This window comes from Vitis riparia, chromosome 17, assembly GCF_004353265.1.
Source record: "Vitis riparia cultivar Riparia Gloire de Montpellier isolate 1030 chromosome 17, EGFV_Vit.rip_1.0, whole genome shotgun sequence".
In the NCBI taxonomy this organism is placed as follows: domain Eukaryota; kingdom Viridiplantae; phylum Streptophyta; class Magnoliopsida; order Vitales; family Vitaceae; genus Vitis; species Vitis riparia.
The window spans coordinates 9,452,022-9,474,765 of NC_048447.1; the positions used below are offsets into that span (position 1 = coordinate 9,452,022).

At 39.4% G+C, this 22,744-nt stretch overlaps 1 protein-coding gene across 2 annotated transcripts; it reads left to right on the forward strand.

Annotated features, from left to right (window-relative positions):
• Positions 1–1,473: 1,473 nt before the first annotated feature.
• Positions 1,474–21,504, forward strand: LOC117904969 (protein MODIFIER OF SNC1 1). Of its 2 annotated transcripts, none has more exons than XM_034817803.1 (11): positions 1,474–1,727; positions 4,844–4,920; positions 14,577–14,657; positions 14,751–14,795; positions 14,958–15,327; positions 15,546–15,648; positions 16,501–16,584; positions 16,685–18,011; positions 18,094–18,364; positions 18,445–21,081; positions 21,175–21,504. In XM_034817803.1, the coding sequence occupies exons 2-10, from the start codon at positions 4,889–4,891 to the stop codon at positions 20,986–20,988; spliced, it is 4,857 nt and encodes a 1,618-aa protein (XP_034673694.1). In that variant the 5' UTR covers positions 1,474–1,727; positions 4,844–4,888; the 3' UTR covers positions 20,989–21,081; positions 21,175–21,504. The 2 variants fall into 2 exon arrangements, with proteins under 2 accessions (XP_034673694.1, XP_034673695.1); XM_034817804.1 differs by having other exon boundaries at positions 21,178–21,504.
• Positions 21,505–22,744: the final 1,240 nt, after the last annotated feature.

The window sequence follows — 22,744 nt, forward strand, 5'->3', positions numbered from 1 at the left end:
TTTTCGTAGGTCGCCTTTTCCAAAATCAGGAGTCGCACTTAGGGTTTTTCTTTCTTATTTTGTTTACCCTTTTAAAAATAAAACGAAAATAAGTGGCGACTCCAAGTCATTTTTAATCAACAAATCAATTTTTCAAATAAAAATCGAGCTCGTCATTCGAGTGGGAAACGCATGAGCCGAAATGCGGGGTCCACACTTGACTTAAATGTCTTCCCTATAAATGGAGATGAAAAGAAATAGAAGAAAGCAAGCAAGCAAGCATACACTGACCACCCTTAATCGCCAAAATGAATCTCAAATGTCAATAAGAGATGGAAGAAAATAATGCGAGAATGGAAGAATATGAAGTATACAGGGACTACACCTTGTGAGATTCGCTTAAGCGCTAATGCTCGATTTCCAGTGTTTCACTACCTTCCCCTCCCCAACACAAGTTCTTTCCCTCTTCAGCTCTTCTCCAGCTCTCTAAAACCCTCCTCGAAATAAAAAATGGCTTCCTCTTCCTTCTAATGCACGTTTTTCCCTACCCCGTTCCCCTGCTCATCCAATATGTCACCATCTCAACCACCACCATGGCGAGGTGGTGGTGTCCTTCACCATGTGTCCCATGCATGCTAGTCCTCGAAGAAGTCGGTCCCCCGCTCCTACAACAAGCTGCCAGCTATTCGGGTGGCCAACATGAGGGGTGTAATAGTGATTTAATGACTTAATTTAAGTTGTTAAGTATGTTTGATAAAATAACTTAATGATATAACTTAAAATAAAGAACAACTTTAAGAAATGAGTAAAAATAATTAACTTTTTCTTGAAGTCTACATATTAATTTTACAATTTTACCCTCATTCGGCCTAATTAACTCAATGATATTTTTTTACTAATCCATAACCTTTATTATTAGTCGACATTTGTTGTTCTAATTATAATTTATAAGGATAAATATGTCAATTTAATGATTTAGAATAAATTTTAAATTAATTTTATCAAATAACTTCAATACTTAAAAATAAATAATAAATAATAAATAATAAGTTTTCGGTTAATAACTTAAATATAATTTAATAATTTAAATATAATTTAATTTAAAGTAAACTTAAGTCATTAAAAAATAAATATTAAGTCTTATCAATCTTGACTTTTTTTGGTATTTTCAATGAAATCATTATCTTATTATTATTTATTTCTTTATTTATTTTTTTAGCTTAACTTTTTTTTCAAGGTTAATATTTTGTTAATTTTCTTCTCTCTTTTTTTCTCCTTTTCCTCGTGTTTTTTTTTTTGAAATTTTATAAAAAAATATTCTTGCCTTGCAAGCAACTTAACGGACCGTACAGAGCCCAATAGACAAGGTTACGTAGGCCCAATCCCAATAGCCCACGAACCATTCAATGATCATCACGTACCGTTACGAAAACTTGATATGATGAGAAATATAAATATATCGAGCCCCAACTCGTGCGTCTCCGTACTCGCCCCTTCTCCCCTTCTCCCCTTCTCCCCTTCTCCCCTCTCTTTCTTTCTCTGTGTCTCTCTCTGATCTGAAAAACCATTACTCCTCAGAGAGATCGCTTCCTCTTTACATTTATCGTCGATCCTCTCCAAATCTCTCGATTTTCCCCCTTTTTCTCTTTCTTTCTCTCCTCAAAGCCACGCCTTGCTATTTTTCTCCCTCTCTGTTTCCTTCTTAGGGTTTCCACCAAGAACCAGTTTGCGGACTCGTTTAATTTGAGGCAAGTGGTTTTGGTAATTCTATTTCGTGGGTTTTTTTTTTGTTCCTTTTGGTTGCCGGGAAATCGTGGGAAAATAGGGGAAAACATTTTTTTTAAACTGCAATTTTTGCTTTGATGAAATCTTGAGATACCGAGCTTTTTTTTTTCCTTTTAAATTTATGTTGCGGTGTTTTCTTGGCGGCATAGCGGAGCTCTAGGGATTTTGTTTCGTGTTCCGATCTTCTTGGGATTTTTTTTTTGGAAGATTTTTAGGGCTTTTGTTTAATTGTTTGGAAGCAGAGGAAATGTTGCTGTCGATTGTAGTCTTTGTTGTATAATTGGGTTTGGCGTTGATTTGTAACCCTGGAATATGACTATGGTTTTTTAAATTTATCTGTAGGGCATCATTGTGTAGATCATTTAATTTTCATAGCATCGGTTCTGTTATGTTTGAAAATTAGAAAGATTTTGTAGCTTCTGTTCAGTGGCTGAAATAAGGGTATTTGAATTAGTGCAATTCAAATTATACTAGGATTACGTTGGGATGGTAAGGTCTTAATGTTTGTCTTGATTTCGTAAGGAACAACATGGACGAACTGGAAGAGGGGATCTTATGGTGAATGCTATTGTCTGGTCATACAGTTGTAATTGAAGAAATTCATCAAAGTAGTAAATGCTTTAAGTTCTAATTGTAGGAGATGCTTTAGGATTAGAAAAAAGGTTATAAAATGAGTAGAGACTTGATTGAATATATGAAACTGAATCCAATGAAACTAGACATAGAAGGACAAAAGTAGTGAAGGTTGGTGGTAAAAGATCCCTAAAATGGTTTTTCATCTGGAGGGTTTGATCATTATAAATGCTGCTGTCCACAGAAAGTGCAAAAGATGAAGTGGAGGACCGTTTCTAGAGTTTCTTGCAATTGATAGACCCACCATAGTGAAGTACAATTTTGGTGAGGACAGCCTGCTTCATTGGATAGAATGATAGCTAATTAAAAACATGTTCACAAAATAAATCCTGATTGGAACTAGGTTTTGAGATGGATATGACAATAACACAAAGGAATAGTATGCTTCAGAGAAATCAGAAGTAACAAGAGTTTGGGGTAGAGAGAAGAAAAAGAGTCCCTGGTACATGAAGGGATTATTGCACTAGTGGGATGCAATTATGTGGTTCAGGTAGAAGCAGCTACAATATGAGGGGAAGAGAAAAATGATATCATATTCTGAACAAAAGCAAAAGATATAAATGCTTTTTGTGAGCAAACCAAATGTAGTTGTTATAAATACTTTGCAAGGTTCATTTGGGTTGAAAGAAGGAAACTAGGGAGATAGCAAAGGGGAATTATAGGCATTCTTCTTGTTCATGAATTCTTTTCCAGAGGGCCTTATCATTAATATATTTTTCCTCTTGCTTACATATCAAATTCTTTGCTAGAGACTAAACGAGTTTCTGGCTCTAGTGGAACTGTTCCTTTTTTTTTGTTTAAGATATGAGCTTTAAGGTTGGGATTTGTGGCATTTTCCTTGAGCCAGGGACTCTCATCGGATGAGCATATAATTTTGTTAAAAGGTGTTTGTTAAGGAGGATCATTATGTTTCTCATGGTTATTGATTTAGTGAAGCTTATGCAAGGGTGGAAGACTCCTATTATGGAAATTGTTGTACATTATTGTGGTTGCTAGCTCAGCTTGAAATTTTATTATCAGCATAGAAACTGAAGGGATGGGAATGAAAAAGTCAGAGAAAAAAAAATACATGTGGAGAAGGCATATGCTTAAATGTTATTCTTATCTGCTAAAAAAGAATGGGAAGTAGCGGGATACATGAGATATGATGAAAGAAACTTGGCAGAGATCTTGCTTACATGATATCCTATTTACCCCTTTGCGAGAAATCCTAAAAGAATAATTGCTAGAAAAAGACAGAATCATCTTTGAGTTTTATGAGACATTATCAGATTTAGAACCTCAGTAAATTTTTTTTGATCAATAAGTATAAGATTGTATTGCAAAGAGGCGCTAAAGAAGCGACCCACCAAATTACACTATAAAGGGACTTACCCCCTTACAAAAGGGCAGAACCTCAGTAAATTATTCTGCCAGAGGCAATGCTCAACAGTACTTTCTCAAAGAAAATCATATGAAGAAGCAACACTGCATGGATGTCTTTCCTTCCACAGAGTATAAGTAATATATAAGCTCATCTGCAACTTTGTGCAGTAGAAACCACTGAGATGCTTTGAGGCTATAAATGCAAAACTAGGCTACAGTTGTTGGACACAGTACATTTACTCAATTTTATTTTATTTTTTTATTGCTGAATAGATGAACTTAGATTTTCTAGATCAGCTTTGAAATATGGACACCATTTCCTCTTATAAATGCCTGTTTGGGATAGCTTTAGCCTTTGTTGCTGAACCTTTAAGTCAATGCTTTTCCTGTGTAGTTGATTTTGTGTTTGGCAACTATGTTTCAGATATAGTTTTACGAAGGAAAGGTTTAATTTTGTAATTTTAAAAGTTTTATGAAGGTGAAATTTACTTCTTGCTTTGTTTCTTGAAAGAGTCTCCCTGCATTTTCAACAGGAAGATAAATCAAGTTGGATTGTGTGGGGATTCATGTTTAAGAGTTTTATCTGAACATTCCTAAAAATTGCTTCTAGAATTCAAATGTTGCTTTTAGCTTTTAGGAAGCTCTCCCAAACATGGCTTATATCATTTGGCCTGAAAACATGCATTTAATGTTGCTGATGCATCAAGCCATGGAATTGTATTGAGCCTATTGACAGTATACATATGGAACAAACTTTTCTGCACTATGAGTTTGGCTAAAAGCCCACCCTTGCTGTCAAAGGGAAGCCTTATGTCCTTGTGTACATACATGCATATGTAGGTCTTTTAAAATAACTAGTTGATCCATAGTCTTTTGAATAGTGTCTTATTAAAAAATTATTGCAATAAGTTTGGATGATCATGTTTTTGCATGGCATAAATTTTTTATGGCATCATCTTGTTGGAGAAAAATGATATTCATATTAGTTGTCATGTTTATACATTTTTCCTGAAATTATATTCATTGGCTGCATTTTGTCATTCATTGATGGAAAGCTTTTTGTCTCTTTTTTTGTTCACAGGCTCTGGTAAAATTGTTTGGATGTCCGTGCAACTACAATTGAACCATGACTTCGAGTATGTTGACTGGAGAGCGAAGGTATAATATGATTATTTTTTCAGTTCAGCATCCTCTATGGTCTCCAATATTCTGGTGGTCAAAATCCTAGCTGTACAAAAGACTGGAATATCCAAACTTTATTTAGTTATATGATTGAATATACTATCATCTAAACTTGTCTGCCTGTTGTAAATATAGAGACAGAATCTAATTTCAGGGTCAGTTCGGCATGGTATATTGGTTTTGTGAATGAGAAAGGCTAAGCATATAAAAGGGTGTTTGTACTAAAATGACTTGGAGCAATTTAAGAATCTATCGAGTGACTCAAAAACTATTTTTGAAGTTTGGGATTTCATAATTATTGAATTTTACTAGAAATATTTTGGTTTTAGTTTCTCTATGCTGGGAAATTTGGAGTCTCAGGAGTACTTCAAGAAATTTAATCTAGCTCTGTAAATGCTGAAACTTCTCTCTTCTAGGAATCCATTTTTTCTACAATAAGAAGGAAAGGGGGGATTTAGGTTTGGTTGCTTATTTTGCTGCAAAGTGGCAGTTCTATTTTTTGAGAGTCATCTATTAAAAAATGTCATTTCTTGGAGATCGTTCTGATCTGGTTTTGAGTTTATTTTTGAGTTTTCACCAAAAATACCCCCTTTAAAAATAAAAATCCAGAATTTAGATTGGGTTCCAAAATAATTCCTAATCTAGTGCGTTTCTGCCACATAAGCATCCATGTCATAGAACTGTAGTTGGTGACTATGGTTTTGATTTTTTTTTAAATGGTCAAAATTGTAGTCACCAACTACGGCTTTAAATTTAATCTTAAAACCTTAGTTGGTAACTAAGGTTTTGAACTAAACTTCAAATTTTTTTATACATATGAAATTATGTTGTTTCATTTAAAATATTTTAGTTTTTTTATTTATTATTTTTTATAAATAAATTCAATATCATGAATTTATTATATTATTTTTATTTTTTATTTATTTGAGATTTTATCAAACAAGACTACAAAAAAGACTATGCTTTGGTTATCTTCAGAAATTTTTTCCTATCAATTTTGAGATTTTATTAATAAGACCATGCTCTCTATGGATCATCATTTTCTCTCTCCTCTTTTTTTTTTTTTTTTTTTTTTTTTAAACTCTGTCCAAGCATCTACAGAAAAATTTTCAGATTTTGTAAAAATAAGTAAAATTTCTATAGACAGATTTGATTCTTTGACAGACTTTCATGACTAGCAAGTTGCCATAGTTGGCATGCCAAACAGCAACTTGCTGTCATTGCAAGGCATCTGTAAGGGAAAATTGAAACAAAGGATCGTGGAGGAGAAAGTTGTGCACCAAATTGGCAATTCCCTTTTTGTTTCTTGAGAAATTCTTTAGAAGATCCTTTAGATGTCCTATTTCAGGAAATTTTCACATCCCCCAAGGTTCTGGAGAATGAGTTCCATGGTTTAATATGAAATAATATCAAGAAAATGAAACAAGTAAAACATAACACCAACCCAACAATATGCATACATACATACATACATTCATGTTTATATATATATTTATAATGCCAATTTTTTTAATAAAACTAACAAAAATATTTTTAATCACATAACTTTAATAAATAGACAATAAAAATAATATAATAAATTCATGATATTAAATTTATTTTGAAAAATAAACTAAAATATTTCAAATGAAACAACACAATTTCATATGTATATGTATATAAATTTAAGTTAAGTTCAAAACCGAAGTTGGTGACTACGGTTTTATGATGTAGATGCTTATGTGGCAAAAACGCACTAGATTGGGAATTATTTTGCAATCAAATCTATTTTATGGATTATTTTTTAAAAGGGAGTATTTTTGGTCAAAACACTTTATTTTTCCTAATGGATCATAGAAAAATCTTAGCAGTATTTCTCACTGTTTTGAGGTAAAAGGTTCTTAGTTTCTCTTTTATTTGTTGTCCCTTGCAACTTGAAAAAGCCTGGGGACTAGAGAAGGTGGTGATCAGAATGTGGGATAAGACATTCAATTCTTTATTTTATTTTTGTTTTTAATATTTTTGCTTAGGATTTGTTTGCAATAGTGGGCTACAGATAAGGGGACCTTTTTTTTTTTTTTTTTAATCAGAATAAGGGGACTATTTTTTGTTGTTTCTTCTGATAGTTTCTCCAAATAATGTGCCTCATCTTGCTTGTAACTTGAAAAAGCCTGGTCTGCAGAAGGTGCTGATCAGATTGAGGGATAAGATGCTCTATCTTTCACTTTATTTTTATTTTTGATTTCTTAATTCAACATTTGTTTGCAACAATGTACCATATAAGAGGGACTACTTTTCACGATTTCTTCTAATGGTTGCTCTAAATGATGTACCTGATATCTCTCTCTCTCTAGCATAAGCCTTTGATTTAGCAATAGGTTGGGTACTAGGAGGTGGCATAGCAATGAGTTTTAGTTGGCCTTTCTGACGTGGAAATTTACATGTTGGGTAGCCAAGATTCATGTTGGAAGAAGTTTGTTACCTTTGTTTCAGCTATGTTGAATTATTTTGGTTGACCTTAGTTCTGTGTTTTTATGTCACATGATCTGGACCTTGGAAAAATTAGGTTGGACCACAGATTGTCCCTAGTTTTGAAAGTTTTACTGATAAACTCTCCTTTGAGTTGGATAGCTGCTCTTTTATAACTCATATTCATAATTTGCTTTGCCTAGAGAAACTAATCTCATTAGTTTTTCCTCAAATTTTACAAGAAATTTGTTTTAAGAAATCGTCTAAATTTTTACATGCCTTCAGATGATGAGTTTATGATAGAATCCCAAGATATGTTAGCATCATTCCTTTCCATGTGAAATTGCTCTCATATTCATTTCTAGTTGTTAGCTTTATTAGATTTAGTATATTTTCCAGGTCTGGTTGAGATTTTCTTTCCTCATGGCATCAAAGTTTTATTTTACTTTTAACTTCTAATGAGCGATGGAGGAGAGAGAGAGAGAGAAGGCTAGAGTGAGAGAGACTGAGAGCGATGGAGGAGAGCAAGGGCTTCTGCGCCTGAGTGAGAGTGTAGAGGGGGTTGTCCTCTCGGGGTCTCGGAATAGCTCAAGGAAGGGTAGATTTAGTGTGGAGTCGAAGACCTTTGAGATTGAAGTAGAGGAGAAGAAAGGCAAACTGCAAGCTACGATCGTGGAGAGGAAAAGAGGGATCTTGTCATGGATAAGACTGGGACCAGAGAGCCTAGGGCTCTTTCTTGAATGTTTGGTTCATTGCAGTAAGGATGCGAGTGTTGGAAAATGGGAAAGAAAGTGGAAGGAAAACGGGAGGGTCTATTCACTGTTGCGCGATGAAAACAAAGGTGGCTGCTTCATCTGTTTAGGAGTTGTGGACTTGGAGAATAAAAGGTTCAACATCTTTATCCCTAAAGGGAGAGGAGCAGAGAGGGGCTGGGCTTTAATGGTGGAGACGCTACGGCGTTTGGGTATTGCTTATGAAGGAAAGGAAGGCCAGAAGGACGAAGCGATGCTGCTGAAGCCCATTATGATGAAAACCTTTGCGGAAGTGATCAAACAACCGAGGAGCAAAGGAAGAGCAGTGGTTAAGGTGGAGGTTAGAGAAAAGGAGCTAAGCCGAAACTTGAATAAATTGGTTCATTGTTTGGTTGGGTCCAGGAACCCTAATTCAGGGAGGGGGGATGACTTGAAGAGTTGGGGGATCCTTTTGGCAAAATCTTGGGGACTGAAGGGCAACTTAGGGCTAGCAAAACTGGAGAGGGGTAAGGTTCTGTTAGAATTTGAACTATTGGCAGAAGCTGAGAAAGCCCTAAGCCTCGGAAGCATTTCGGTGGGAGGGATCCTTCTTCGCCTGGAAAAATGGAGTCCCGAGACGGGGTGCCTATTGGAAGGGGAAAAAAGGCGTGAGGCATGGGTGCGAATTGTGGGCCTACCTGTCTCCTTATGGGATCGGGCCATTCTGAGAAGGATAAGGGAGGAGTGTGGGGGGTTCCTTGCAGTTGACTCCCAAACAGAGAAGCTGGAGGAGTTGTAGTGGGCGCGGATTCTGGTGAAGATGAACGGAGAAGAGCTTCCTAACGTGGTGGAAATTTGGAGTGAAGATTTCTGCTACATGTCAACCCTTTGGTGGGAGGTTAGGCCAGTCTTGAGAGCGGGGCCGACAGGAAAGAGAGGGATGAAGGCTGTAACAGGAGGCGAGGTTGGGGGTGAGTCTTATGCACGCGCAAGTAAGCGCGTGCTGGAGGAGGTCGGTGTCATAAGGCTTGAGGCCATACCGCTGTTTGCCGATGGGACGCGGGGGCAGACATGCGGGTCGGGGTAGCCTGTGGAGCAACGCTTGGGTGAGCCTCTTGTGGCGGGCCTTGCTGAGACCCCATGGAGCTCTGATATGGCCCTTGGGCCTTTTGGGCCAGTCCCAGCTGGTCTTGTGGCTGGGCCGTCTCGTTCTGGGCCGTTTCTTTTTGGGCCGTCGCCTAGAAAGGTTTTCTGGGTGGGCCAAGGCCAAGGAGCCCTTAGTGGTGCCTGGGCCGGATCGCCAAGGCCTGCTTCTGCCTTGTGCAAAGGGTAAAGCCCTTTCTAGTGAGGCCTGCCCCCCGGTTTTGATTGGCCCATGCCTTCTGGAGGGTCCAGACTCTGGCATCTCCTCTTTCTGGATGAAGGACGGCTTGAGGAAGCAGGTTGAGGAGGAGTCACGATCTGAGGAGAGTTTGAAGACTGACGGCGCCTTATTGGAGGAAGCTCTGAGGTATGGGACCGCCTCTAACCCTATTGGCTTGTTGGTTCTTGTTTCCCCTTCTTCTCTCTCTTCTCTTTCTGGTCAGACTCCTTTGGGGGAGTATTACGATTTTTCTGGGGCTGGTTGGGAGATAGCCCAAGGGGAAACACCGTGTCGCATTGTCAATGGCCCGGGGTCTACAGAGAAGAAGACTGTTACTAGTTGGGAGTTGATGGAGGTTAACAATGGCAACAATGGAGAATGTGGAGAGGAGTTATGCTTGGTCCGTACAGTGCCATATGAAGCTACAGGATGGGAGGAGGTCAATTGGGAGGATAGCGAGCTGGCTAGATTCAACATGTTCCTGGGGTTTTCGACAAAGGGCTTGGAGAAGGACATTTTGGATTTCTTGGTCAAGATCAGAAAAAGGAGGGAAAGAGTTCATAGCAAAGTTCCTTCTGGACAAATCGAAATTTGAAAGGGAATTGAAAAGACTAGAATGCTCCATTAACTATGACGGGGGGAAGAAGCAGAAGTGTGGTACGCAAGAAAGAGGGGGCCGAATTTTGGAAGTCTAATGAAGTTAAGGTTGCTAAGCTGGAATGTGCGTGGAGCTAATGATAGCTCCAAAAGAAAGGTGATTAAAGCCATGATTAGAAATCAAAGGGTGGATCTGTTCTGCCTCCAGGAGATAAAAATTCAAACAATGTCTGAGGGTGTGGTGAGGAGTTTGGGCTTTGGGAGGTTCCTGGATTGGGGTGCCATGGATGCTCATAGATCTGCGGGTGGAATTTTGATCTGTTGGGACAAAAGGACCGTGGAGGTGCTTGAGATGGAGGTGGGACACTTCTCAATTTCCTGTAGGCTCAAGAATGTGGAAGATGGGCTCGTCTGGATTTTCACAGGAGTTTATGGGCCGTTCTCTAAGGAGGACAGGGAGGCTTTATGGGAGGAGCTAGGGGCAATCGGAGGCATCTGGAATGACCCCTGGTGTTTAGGGGGCGATTTTAATGTCATCCTTTCCCAAAGAGAAAGGAGCAGTCAGGGAAGGATAAGTGGTGCAATGAGAAGATTTGCCCAGGTTGTTGATGAGTTAGAGCTTCTAGACCTTCCGCTGCAAGGTGGTGTGTTTTCCTGGAGTGGGGGTAGGAACAACTAGTCTTGGGCTAGACTGGATAAATTCCTTGTGACCTAGAACTGGCTTGATCAATTCTGTGGGGTTGTCTAAAGCAGGCTGCCGAGACCCACTTCTGACCACTTTCCCATCTTGCTGAAAAGTGGTGGGTTAAGACGAGGCCTCTCTCCGTTTAGGTTTGAAAACATGTGGCTAAAAGTGGATGGGTTTAAGGACCTTCTTCGGGGATGGTGGCAAGGGTCTGGGGTGAGTGGGAGGGCCAATTTTAGATTGGCCACTAAGCTGAAGGTGCTGAAACAGAAAATCAAAGATTGGAATAGGGACGTGTTTGGAAGACTGAAAGTTAACAAAAACTCGGCTCTCTAGCAGGTCGAGTTTTGGGATAGGGTGGAAAGTGAAAGGAGCCTCTCAGAAAGAGAAACGGAGATGAAAAAAGAAGCTAAGGAAACTTTCAAAAAGTGGGTTCTGCTGGAAGAAACCCATTAAAGACAAGTGTCCAGGGAGTTGTGGCTGAAGGAAGGGGACAAGAATACAGGATTATTTCATCGGATGGCCAAGGCCACTGAAGAAACAATTCTCTGGATAGAATTAAAATTAATGGGGTGTGGAGGACTGAGGAGCAGGAGGTGAGGGAGGGGATTGTGAACGCTTTTCAGCAACTGCTCTTTGAAGAGCCAGACTGGAAAGCTGATATAGAGGGGCTGCACCTCCAAAGTCTAAATTCCAGTGAAGCTGAAGGTTTGGAGCTGCCTTTCACTGAGGAAGAAATCCACTCTGCCCTGTTGGAAATGAATGGTGACAAAGCTCTTGGACCGGACGGGTTTACAGTGGCCTTTTGGCAATTTTGTTGGGACTTTGTGAAGGAGGAGATTGTGGATCTGTTTAAGGAGTTTTATGAACAAAGATCTTTTGTCAAAAGCCTTAACACCACTTTCCTGATCCTTATTCCAAAGAAGAGGGGGGGGGGGGGGGGGGGGGGGGGCTGAGGACCTTGGGGACTTGAGGCCTATCAGCCTATTAGGGGGGCTGTACAAGCTTTTAGCCAAGGTGTTGGCGAATAAGCTGAAGAAGGTCTTAGGAAAGGTGGTTTCTGTGGACCAGAATGCCTTTGTGAGGTGATCGACTTCTGGCATAAGCGTAAGGAGAAATGACTGATTTGCAAACTGGACATTGAAAAAGCCTACGATAGCATCAATTGGAATTTTCTCATGAAGGTTTTGCACAAGATGGGCTTTGGGTCTCGATGGATGGAGTGGATTTGGTGGTGCATTTCAACTGCCAAATTTTTTGTCTTGGTCAATGGGGTGCCAGTAGGCTTCTCGAATTCCAAGGGGCTGCGTCAAGGAGATCCTTTGTTTCATTACCTTTTTGTCCTGGGTATGGAAGTGCTAAGTGCACTCATAAGAAGGGCTGTTGTTGGGGGTTTCATTTCAGGTTGCAGCTTTCGGGGAAGAGGGAGGATGGAGATGGATGTCTCTCACCTACTCTTTGCTGATGACACAATCATCTTTTGTGAAGCAAGGAAAGAGTATCTAATCTCTTTAAGCTGGATTTTGGCTTGGTTTGAGGCGGTTTCTGGGCTAAGAATAAACCTAGCTAAAAGTGAATTAATTCCTGTTGGGGAGAAGAAATTGAGGAAATGGCAGTGGAGCTTGGGTGCAAAGTGGGGACTCTTCCTTCAGTTTATCTGGGGCTGCCCCTTGGAGCCCACCACAAGGCCATATCTATGTGGGATGGGTTGGAAGAAAGAATGAGGAGAAGATTAGCCCTTTGGAAAAGACTATATTTCTAAGGGCAGGAGAATTACCCTCATCAAGAGCACTCTGGCCAACATTCCTATTTACCAATTGTCCCTTTTTCGAATGCCCAAGATAGTGGCAAGAAGGCTTGAAAAATTACAAAGAGACTTTCTTTGGGGAGGGGGAAGAATGGAAAGGAAAATCCACTTAATCAATTGGGAGGTGGTGTGTACTCAACAAGGCCTTGCTGGGTAAGTGGATCTGGAGGTTTGCCTTTGAAAAGGATATCCTTTGGAAGAAAGTGATCGGGGTGAAGTATGGCCAAGAGGGCTTTGGTTGGCGGACTAATGAAGCTCGCGGGGCGTTTGGAGTGGGGATGTGGAAGGAGATTTTGAAGGAGGCAAATTGGTGCTGGGATAACATGATGTTTAGGGTGGGTAAGGGGACTAAGGTCAAGTTTTGGACTGATCACTGGTGTGGTAACGCGGCGCTGTCCCGAATTTTTCCACAGTTATTTGCCTTGGCGGTCCATAGGAATGCAACGGTTAATGAGGTGTGGGACTCTAGCCTCGGTCAAGGGGGTTGGAATCTCAGATTTGCTAGAGATTCCAATGATTGGGAGCTGGATTTAATAGGAGCTTTGTTTAATATGCTGAGGGACTTCAAGATCTCCCAAGAAGAGGACTCAGTGTTATGGAAAGGTGGGGGTCAAGGCACTTTTGGAGTTAGGGATGCTTACAATTTGCTGGTTGCTCCCAATGCCCTCGCCTTCCCGGTTAGATGCATTTGGGTGGACGAGGTCCCAACTAAAGATGCTTTTTTTGCTTGGGAGGCTACATGGGGGAAGATCCTCACCTTGGATAGGCTTCAAAAGCGAGGGTGACAGTTTCCTAATTGCTGTTTTTTGTGTGGCTGTGAAAAGGAAAATGTAAATCACATTCTTTTACATTGTATAGTGGTCAGGGTCCTCTGGGAAATTGTCCTTGCCTTGTTTGGGGTTCATTGGGTGTTCCCAGAGATAGTCAAAGAGGTGTTATTTAGTTGGAGGGGCCCTTTTGTGGGGAGAAAGAGGAAAAAAATTTTGTATTCCATCTCGTTGTGTATTCTTTGGACGGTATGAAAGGAAAGAAATAGATTAGCTTTTAGGGGGGGTTCTTTAGATATACAGAAACTCAAAAATTCTTTTGTTTGTAATTTGTGGAGTTGGGCTAGAGTGTACATGGGAGAGGAGCCCTCTTCGCTTTTAGTCTTTTTGGAGTGGCTAGCGGCTACTTAAGGGCTGGTGAGGCTGCTTGTTCTTTTGTTTTTGAGTTAGGCTGCATTGTATACTCCCTGTATGCTTTGTGGCTTTTTGCCCTTTAATATATATTGTGCTCATTTATCAAAAAAAAAAAGTTTTATTTTACTTTTATGTTAATTTTCTGTACTCAATATACAATGAGTCTTATTCCTTTTTTTTTTTCTTTTAAATAATGATTTTTATTTTTTTTTATTTTTGACATTAGTACTTTATTAGATTTTATTCTCTTGGTTTATTTGCCTGATTTCATACATTTGATTTCTTGAGAGTTTGAATACATCTGTTTCCTTGAACAATTTCTTTCCTGGCTATCTGTTTTTGTTCTGAGATTTTATTATTTCTAATGGATACCCACACCCTGATATGCCTCAAATGCATCTCTTTGGTAGGTATTAAGAAACCTTCCTTATGGAGGGGTCAGTGGAGCTTGTAAAAAACATGTAAAATTCCTTTAAGAACTGGTCACCTAGTAATGCACTCATTTCATTTTGGTGAAAAAAAATATATTCAGAAATGTTCAAGGATTTATTTGGTTATTCTTCTGTGTTGATGTGTACAGTGACTGTTACTTTGATCTTTTTTTAGTATCCTTGTAGCTGATTTTGGTAATTTTGTCCTAATTTATAATCACCTATTTTCTTTGTATTTTGATGATTCTTTTGTGGTCCACCTCCTTGTGTATCAATGTAAATTGGTGTTAATTGCAAATGTGGTTAAACCGTTACAATTTTAGATATTGATTCTGAAATTAAATGAATTTTAATCCATTAACATCCAGATTATGCCAATATTGTTGCAGGTGGGGTGCTCCAAGAAGAGGTGGAATGACTGTTTTGGGGAAAGTCGCGGTTCCTAAACCTATAAACTTACCCAGTCAAAGGTACCTTGTTTCCTGCTGACTCATTTTCACTTCTTTTAAGTGAGTTACTTGGCTTTACTCTGAAATTTTGTGTGTTCTCTCTGTTATTTGAAGGTTAGAAAATCATGGTCTGGACCCGACCGTGGAAATTGTTCCTAAGTGAGTCTTTCTTTCTTTAGTATGTTGTTATATATTTCGTTGTTTTAGACTATTTTTCAATGATGTTAACATATTTCCAGAATTAAGATCTGTAATATGGTTGTACTTTTTCAGCCTCTGTTTCACTTAATTTGATCCATGCATTCTTTCCACACTTGATAGGGGTACCCTTAGCTGGGGCAACCGATCTTCTGCATCAAATGCTTGGGGTTCCTCCACAATCTCTCCATCTACTGATGGTGGCAGTGGTTCACCAAGTCACCTCAGTGGTCGCCCTTCATCTGGTGGAAGTGGCACTCGGCCATCAACTGCCGGTAGCGATAGAGCCTCTGAATCTACTGCCAGTGCATGGGGTCCTAGCTCTAGACCATCATCAGCTTCTGGGCCATTGACATCAAATCAATCATCACTAGCATCATTACGTCCTCGCAGTGCAGAAACAAGACCTGGTAGCTCACAGCTATCTCGGTTTGCTGAACCCTTGTCTGAAAATCCAGTGGCGTGGGGTGCAGCTGGTACTGCTGAAAAATTGGTAGGCTCCTGTGGTATTCTCTATGTGATGACTGCAATTTTTACTGTAAAGGATATGCTGCAATATTGTTACAGACATTATGTGTGATGATTAGTATGATATGTGTGCTTAAATGGTATACCTTTTTCATTCTAATACCTTTCCTGTTGTAACAGAGGCTGGAGATTGTTGCATTATTTTTTAATGGTCTGATTAGTTTTTAACTGTTATTCATGCAGGGGGTGGCATCCTCCAAGAGTGATGGGTTTTCTCTGACTTCAGGAGATTTTCCAACACTTGGTTCAGAAAAAGACAATTTTGGAAAGAACACCGAGTTACAAGGTTCTCATACCTTTCATAATTAAGAATTCCTACAGTAGTTACCTTCAAATTTCTAGACTACTTTGCTTCCCAACATTTGGTTTAGAAAAAGATAATTCTTGAACAAACACCAAGGTACAAGATTTCTCATTCCTATTATAAAAAAGAATCACTAAGTTGATTATCTTCATAGTTCTGGATTCTTTTCTCGTGTCTTGTAGTTTGATTGTCTCTAATTGGTGGAAATCTTCTAAGAAATGTCTGCTATTATAACATTTTTTTTCTTGACCTTTCATTTCTTCTAGTACAGTTACTTTAGAGGGGTTTGATGTCATATGCATCTTCATTTCCTTGAATATTGTGCACCAGAGATTTCCAGTTTTTGAGCAGTCCATTAATTTGGGATTGAACAAGAATATGTGAAAGTGTTAGAGATATGTGGGAAATAGTTATAAAAATTATAAGTCCTTGAATTGATGATTTATACTGTTTCCTGGGATTAGTATGTATATTTAATTTGTTAGTTCTGGCAATACTTGCATGCTCTTTCTGCATTATAAGTAAAGAGTTGTTGAATTGATAATTATATTATTTCTAGCTATGTACTTTTTATTTGTTTCTACATTTAGGAGTTCCTTGGTGAGCAATTACATGTTATAAATGGTCCAACACTGATTGTCATGTGGTTCTCTGGGTTTTAAATCTTTGAGAAATTTCTGTTTTGGGTGTCATTTTGTCTGTTTTTGGGCCCAGAAGTTTTTTGATGGTTTATTGCATAACCTGTCAACCACATGATGATGGAGACATTTTAACAAGGAATCTAGGACTGTTTTCTAGAAGGATGCTGATTGCTTGATTTATAATTCATTACAGAGCACAGTTCACATGCTCGCCCTGGTTCATCTTCTGGCAAAGTAGCACCAGTAAAAGAGAGGACTGGGACCTCCTCCCCAGTTGGTCTGTATACATTTATTAAGATGCATTCCCTTTCCTGATGCAACTTTTTATTCCACTGAGGTCTAGCACCCATTGCTTATGTATGTTTTCTCAATTTTAGGTGATGTTTCCGTCAATGATGTCAAAAGTGGAGCTGTAAATACTTGGAAAAGGGATAATTCCACATATGTGGAAGATGGGCCCCGACCCAGTGTGGAGAAATGGCGGGGGGAATCCCAACCATACCTAAATGCTAGCATTCCCCCTCAGCATTTTGAACCTTGGCATGGAACACCTTCTCCAGGTGGCGTTTGGTTTAGAGGACCTCCAGGTCCTCCATATGGCGCACCGGTTACTCCTGGTGGCTTTCCCATGGAACCATTTCCTTATTATCGTCCCCAGATTCCAGCTACTGCCCTTGCCAACTCACAGCCAGTTCCCCCACCAGGAGCTGGACCAAGAGGACACCACCCGAAGAATGGAGATATGTACAGACCTCATATGCCTGATACTTACATCCGCCCAGGTATGCCAATCAGGCCTGGTTTTTACCCTGGTCCAGTGCCTTATGAGGGCTATTATCCTCCTCCAATGGGTTATTGTAATTCCAATGAACGAGATCTTCCATTTATGGGAATGGCAGCCGGTCCTCCTGTTTATGAAAGGTACTCAAATCAAAATGCTCGTGATTCCAACAATTCCCATGCCAGAACTGGTGGATATGGTTCTTCTGGAAAAGCCATGGTTCCAGAGCAAGCTGAATCTGGTTATCATCATGATAATAGAGGACCGTACAAGGTTCTTCTGAAGCAACACAATGATTGGGATGGGAAAGATGAACAGAAGTGGGATCACACTGGGACAACCAATGCATCAGATCTAGCAAAGGGAGACCAACGAAAAACTTTGCCATGGGATGATGATTGGGAAGGAGATCCAAAAAAGGTTGAAGAGTTGGATTCAAGAAGAATAAAAGTTGTTGGGGAAGCTGCTTCTCAAACTTTCGACAATCAAATAGGTTCTTCTGCCCCTGTCAAAGTAAAGTTAACTGAATGTGTGAGCAGTGCGAAGCCGCTTGATGACAGCTCCGCAAAGAAATTTGAAACTGCAGCCTCTACTTTTCCAGAAGCTCCAAAACCATCCCCTCCTGCTCCAAAGGATTCCACTCTGATTCAGAAAATAGAGGGTTTAAATGCAAAAGCCCGGGCTTCTGATGGACGGCATGATGCTCCATTTGTTTCTAGCAGGGAGAAGCAAAAGAATGGTTTACAAGTTGATAATACTAAGACCAATCAATCCACAAAGGAGGCTGATTCTGGTGCTACATATTCTGAAAGGATTCACACCAATGCAATCCCTGCCTCCCATGAAGTAGGCGTTTCTACTGGACTTGGAAGCAAAGATAGAAGCCTTGAACAGGTAGCTGCTAGTGGAACAGTGATCTCCAGGTTTGTTTTGATTTTATGCTTCCACTAGTCATGCATATGTCACTTTCAATGTGGGGCCAAAGCTCATCTGCCGATTCCACAGGAGAGCAACTCATGGTGGGCAAGGAAGAGTTGACCATCGTGGTAAAGGAAGGGTCAATGCTCAAGATGTTGATGGATGGCGGAAGAAATCTCTTGTTGCAGATTCTTCAAGTGTAACAGGGTCTGGCAATGTTGAACTGTCCTCTAATGTAGATGTGCAAGACTGCCATTCCTCCATGCAGGCTCCTCAGAAGTCTGGGTTACACCTTCAAGGAACAGAGGATGGAGAAGAATCTGGGTCCATGTCTGATCCAAGTGATAGCCAGGCACAGGTAATATTTATAATTTCTTCATGCCTGCTAGGTTTTATGCATGTTGAGTTTTATTTAGTATGATTGTTCTTTTTCATCAGCGAGCTAAGATGAAAGAGATAGCCAAGCAACGGGGGAGACAACTACAGAAGGAGGAGGAAGAGCGAATAAGAGAGCAGAAAGCCAAGGCTCATGCTAAATTGGAAGAGTTGAATAGGCGTACACAGACAGTGGATGGTTCGACTCAGAAGTTGGAAAATGTTCAATCAAGTGGTGCTTTCCAGCACAAGCAAGAAGAATTGCAAATTGTTGCTGAATCCAATATGGATGCTAGCAAAATTGGAGCATCATCCTCGGCCTTGGTTTCTGGCCCCAGTGTAACTACTCAGATTCATGAAAGCAATGCCAGTAGAGTTGGAGGCTCCACTGATTTGTCCAGAGAGCTACCTATAGAGACACCAAGGAGTCCCTACCAGGAACCCATTATTTCAAATAATCAATCTTTGCCCTTGCAACAAAATGCTAATAGCATTGATGCTGCAGATAATAGAAATTCTCCCCAAATAAATGATGGTAGTATCTTGAAGCAGAAGCGAGTGGGTTATAAACAAAGGCAGAATATTCCAAAGCATAACATCCCTGTGGAAACGAATTTAACTGAAAAGTTAGTTTCTACTGTGACAATTGAGGTGCCAAAGAGTCTTACTGATGTAGTGGTCAGTACTGCTGCTTCAGTTGAGCATGTTGCAACTGAAATTGTAACGAGCAGTGAATCAAACTTGCCTGTTAATGCAAATGTTACCACAGAGTCGTCGGGACATCAGAGAAGGAAAAATAACAGGATTGGCAGGAACAAGCTGAGGCTGGAGGAGGCATCATTGCCAAGAGAGACAAATCCTGGTAAGGCTTCTGTTGAAAATGCTGAGCCAAAGGCTTCTGTACTTGAGTTGGATCCTAGTTCAATTGAGTCAATCTCCAATTCTAAAGATGCAATTCAGTCTTTTGAGAACCGTGGATCTTTACCAAACGAAGAAGCCCATGGTAGACCAACGAACCAGTGGAAACCCCAACATCCTCGTAGGATGCCAAGAAACCCCCAAGTTAATAGGTCTGTGGAAAAATTCCACAACAGTGATTCTGTTGTTTGGGCACCTGTGCAGTCACAGAACAAAAGTGAGGTTGCTGATGAGGCCAGCCAAAAAACTGTAGTTGAAAATACATCGTCAAGGGGGGATCATCAAGTGCAGAATAATCTTAAAAACAAGAGGGCAGAAATACAGAGATATGTTCCAAAGCCCGTTGCCAAAGAACTGGCTCAACAAGGAAGCATTCAAAGACCAACTTCTCCTTCAATCAATCAGACAACATCAGATGAGACTATTGGGAGGGGGGAATCTGGTTCTCAAAGCACTGACAGTGCTCAACTTGCTGGTACAGCTATTGAGAAATCAGGGTTTGCTGTGGAGTCCAGGAATGGTGACACTAAGCCAAATAGGCAGGCAAAATCTGGTTCATGGCGCCAAAGGGTTCCAATAGAATCAACCCATGTACAAGGCTTGCAAGAGGAATCCTCTTACAATTCAAGCCTGGGGAAGAATGTTCAGAAATCCATTGAGCATAGTGAAACCCTAAAGCCTGATGGGCAATCAGTTAAGGGCCAATCAAAATATTCTGATGATTGGAATACTCCTGACGGTTGGAACACACTTGAAAGTTCTGATTCAGCTGCTCCAGTCCCATCTGCTGTTGTGAAAGATCAAGGAGTAACAGGCAGAGGAAAGCGACATCCATTTAAAGGGCAAAAGGGTACGGGGAATACTCATGGTCTTGATCACAAAAATGTTAGTAGTGGGAACACAGATAAAATGTGCTTTCAATCCTCGCCTCTTGAGATGGGTCAAACAGACACAACTGTTGCTTTGAAAGAAAATCGTGGTGCTGGGGAGCGGTCATCATCTCATTGGCAACCCAAATCCCAGGCATATCCGGTGCATAATCAGCGGGGTGGCAGGCACAACAGCAGTCAAAATGTTAATGCTGAAGTTGCTAGGACCATCAGAAAGGAGTCCACTCCCCATGGTGGAGCACATTTTCCACCACAACATGACAAGGAGACCGACCATCCTCACACCGATCAACCTGCATCCGAAACTGGCACTGTAATAGAAGCACCAAATGCTGGGCATCAGGAGACCAAGAGAGAGGAAAAAAATATAGCTTCACTTAAAGGACGCCCTCACTCCCCAATCCAAGGTCCTGTTAACTCTGTTGAACCACTTCCTGCAGGTACCGATATTCGAAATGAGCAGCGGTTGTCCACAGGTTTCCGTAAGAATGGAAACCACAGTAACCGTTTTAGCAGAGGGGGGCATGAATCTCATGGAGATTGGAGCTCAGGTGGGCAAGATAACAAGCAACACAATCAACCTCCAAACCGGGAAAGGCAGAGGCATAATTCACATAACGAATACCAGCCTGTTAGGCCATTCAGCAACAACAGATCAAACTTTGAAGGAGCATCAGATGGTTCACATAATACAAGTTTGCGGTTCAGGGAGAGGGGTCATGGGCACTCAAGGCGTGGTGGGGGAAACTTTTATAGTCGGCAAAGTGGGAATGTTCAAGTAGATGCTAGTTATGATTGATGAAGACCAAATATTTGAAGCTGGGATTTTTGCTTTGGTTGGAAACCATTCCTCAAAATGATTAGCTTGCAGCTTGATCTCCCATGTTTACAGGTATTGCCCAATCTCAATGGTAGTTGTTTTCTGGATTATGTTAAATATGAAATCCTATTGGAGACTAATCAAGTGCCATATGCATCTGAACAGTAGGGTGATGAGCTGCATCTATGGTGAAAACCGTGTAGGCTGATTGGAATTATTGGGACGTGGGTGATTTCTGTTCTTAGTTTTAAGAAAATGTATCTGATTGGGACGCCTTAATTTGGTCAAGGTTTGGTTTCTGTGGAACACCTTTGATATTTTTTAAAAGAACCTTGTATTTAGTGGCTTCTCTCTATATCCATATGTTCTAAATAGGGATCCTCGAGAGGGATTGCTAGATGTAGATTTTGGCAGGTAACGAACAAGTTTCTCCCATCTGGGTCTCTCCCCATTTCTCTTACATAATGATGTCTTTGCTTTTGCACTGCTTTGCAACTTTGGCGTCCATTCTAAAAAATGTGGTAGTGATTAGTGATACTGTAACAGGTTATTATGCTTCACTATTTTTGTGCTGCTTGTTTCCAGGAGGTTTAAGAATTACCAGCAAACAACAATGGAGCCATTCAGGATTCAAGTGTTTACTTGGGAAGACCGAGAGGAAAGGGTGTCATTTTGGATTCCAAGTGCTTATTTTACATATTTGGAATTGAGTGTGTATTCCATCAATTTTCAAGGAATCATTTTTCATTCTTTTTTTTTTTTTTTTTTTCATTTTATATATATATAAATGAATATTTGACTTTCCCCCTTATTCTATTATTTTTACCCTCTATTAATTAATTTGGAAATATTATACGAATAATGATTATCTTAAATTATGGAGTTTAAAAGTACTATTATGTAGGTTTGAGAAACGGAAGATGTGTGATATGCAAGAATAGTGAGAATATGAATGAAAATAGAAATAAGCATGTGGGTAAGGTCATGTTTAGGAATAAGATGAAATAAAATTAAAATCTTGATAGAAATGAATTTTGATTTATGTACTATATTTAAATTGTACTTCAAATATAAGTAATAAGGTTTGATTAAACTAACTAATTGTACCTTTTTGATACATATTGTAAATGTATCATTAGTTGTGGTGCGACTTGTATATTTTCAAGTTCTATTATTTGTATTTTAATTTTATGATTTAGTTCCATTCAATTGTGTCGTGTGTATATTTTTAAGTTCTATTATTTGTATTTTAATTTTATTTGTTAGTCTCATTTGTTTAACTTGGGCGAGTTGGTTGGATTGATGATTAGCCTAAGTCCAATTTTAATTAAGAAACAATTAACCCGAGCTTAATCCAACTCGGCTTCTAACCTGAGGTATTTAACCCAAACCAAACCTAATCTAATCTTATTTTTCTAAACCTGAGTTGAATTTGAATTTGTTGAGTTAAACTCAAATTGATTGGGTTAAAGTTAGGTTAATCAAGTTAAATTTGAGATGGTTTGATTGATTGAGTTGTATGCTTTAAAATCTATCTATAGTGGTTTTTAAAATACTTTTTTTTTTCATATATTTATATTACAATTTAAATGGTAATTAAGATAAAATTTCAAGATAACAATAAAGATTAAAAATAAGTTTATATATGTTTATAAAAGAAATGAAAAAGTATAAGATATAATCATAATTTGATATATTTTTTTAAAATTTAAAAAGAATTAATATTATAAATATT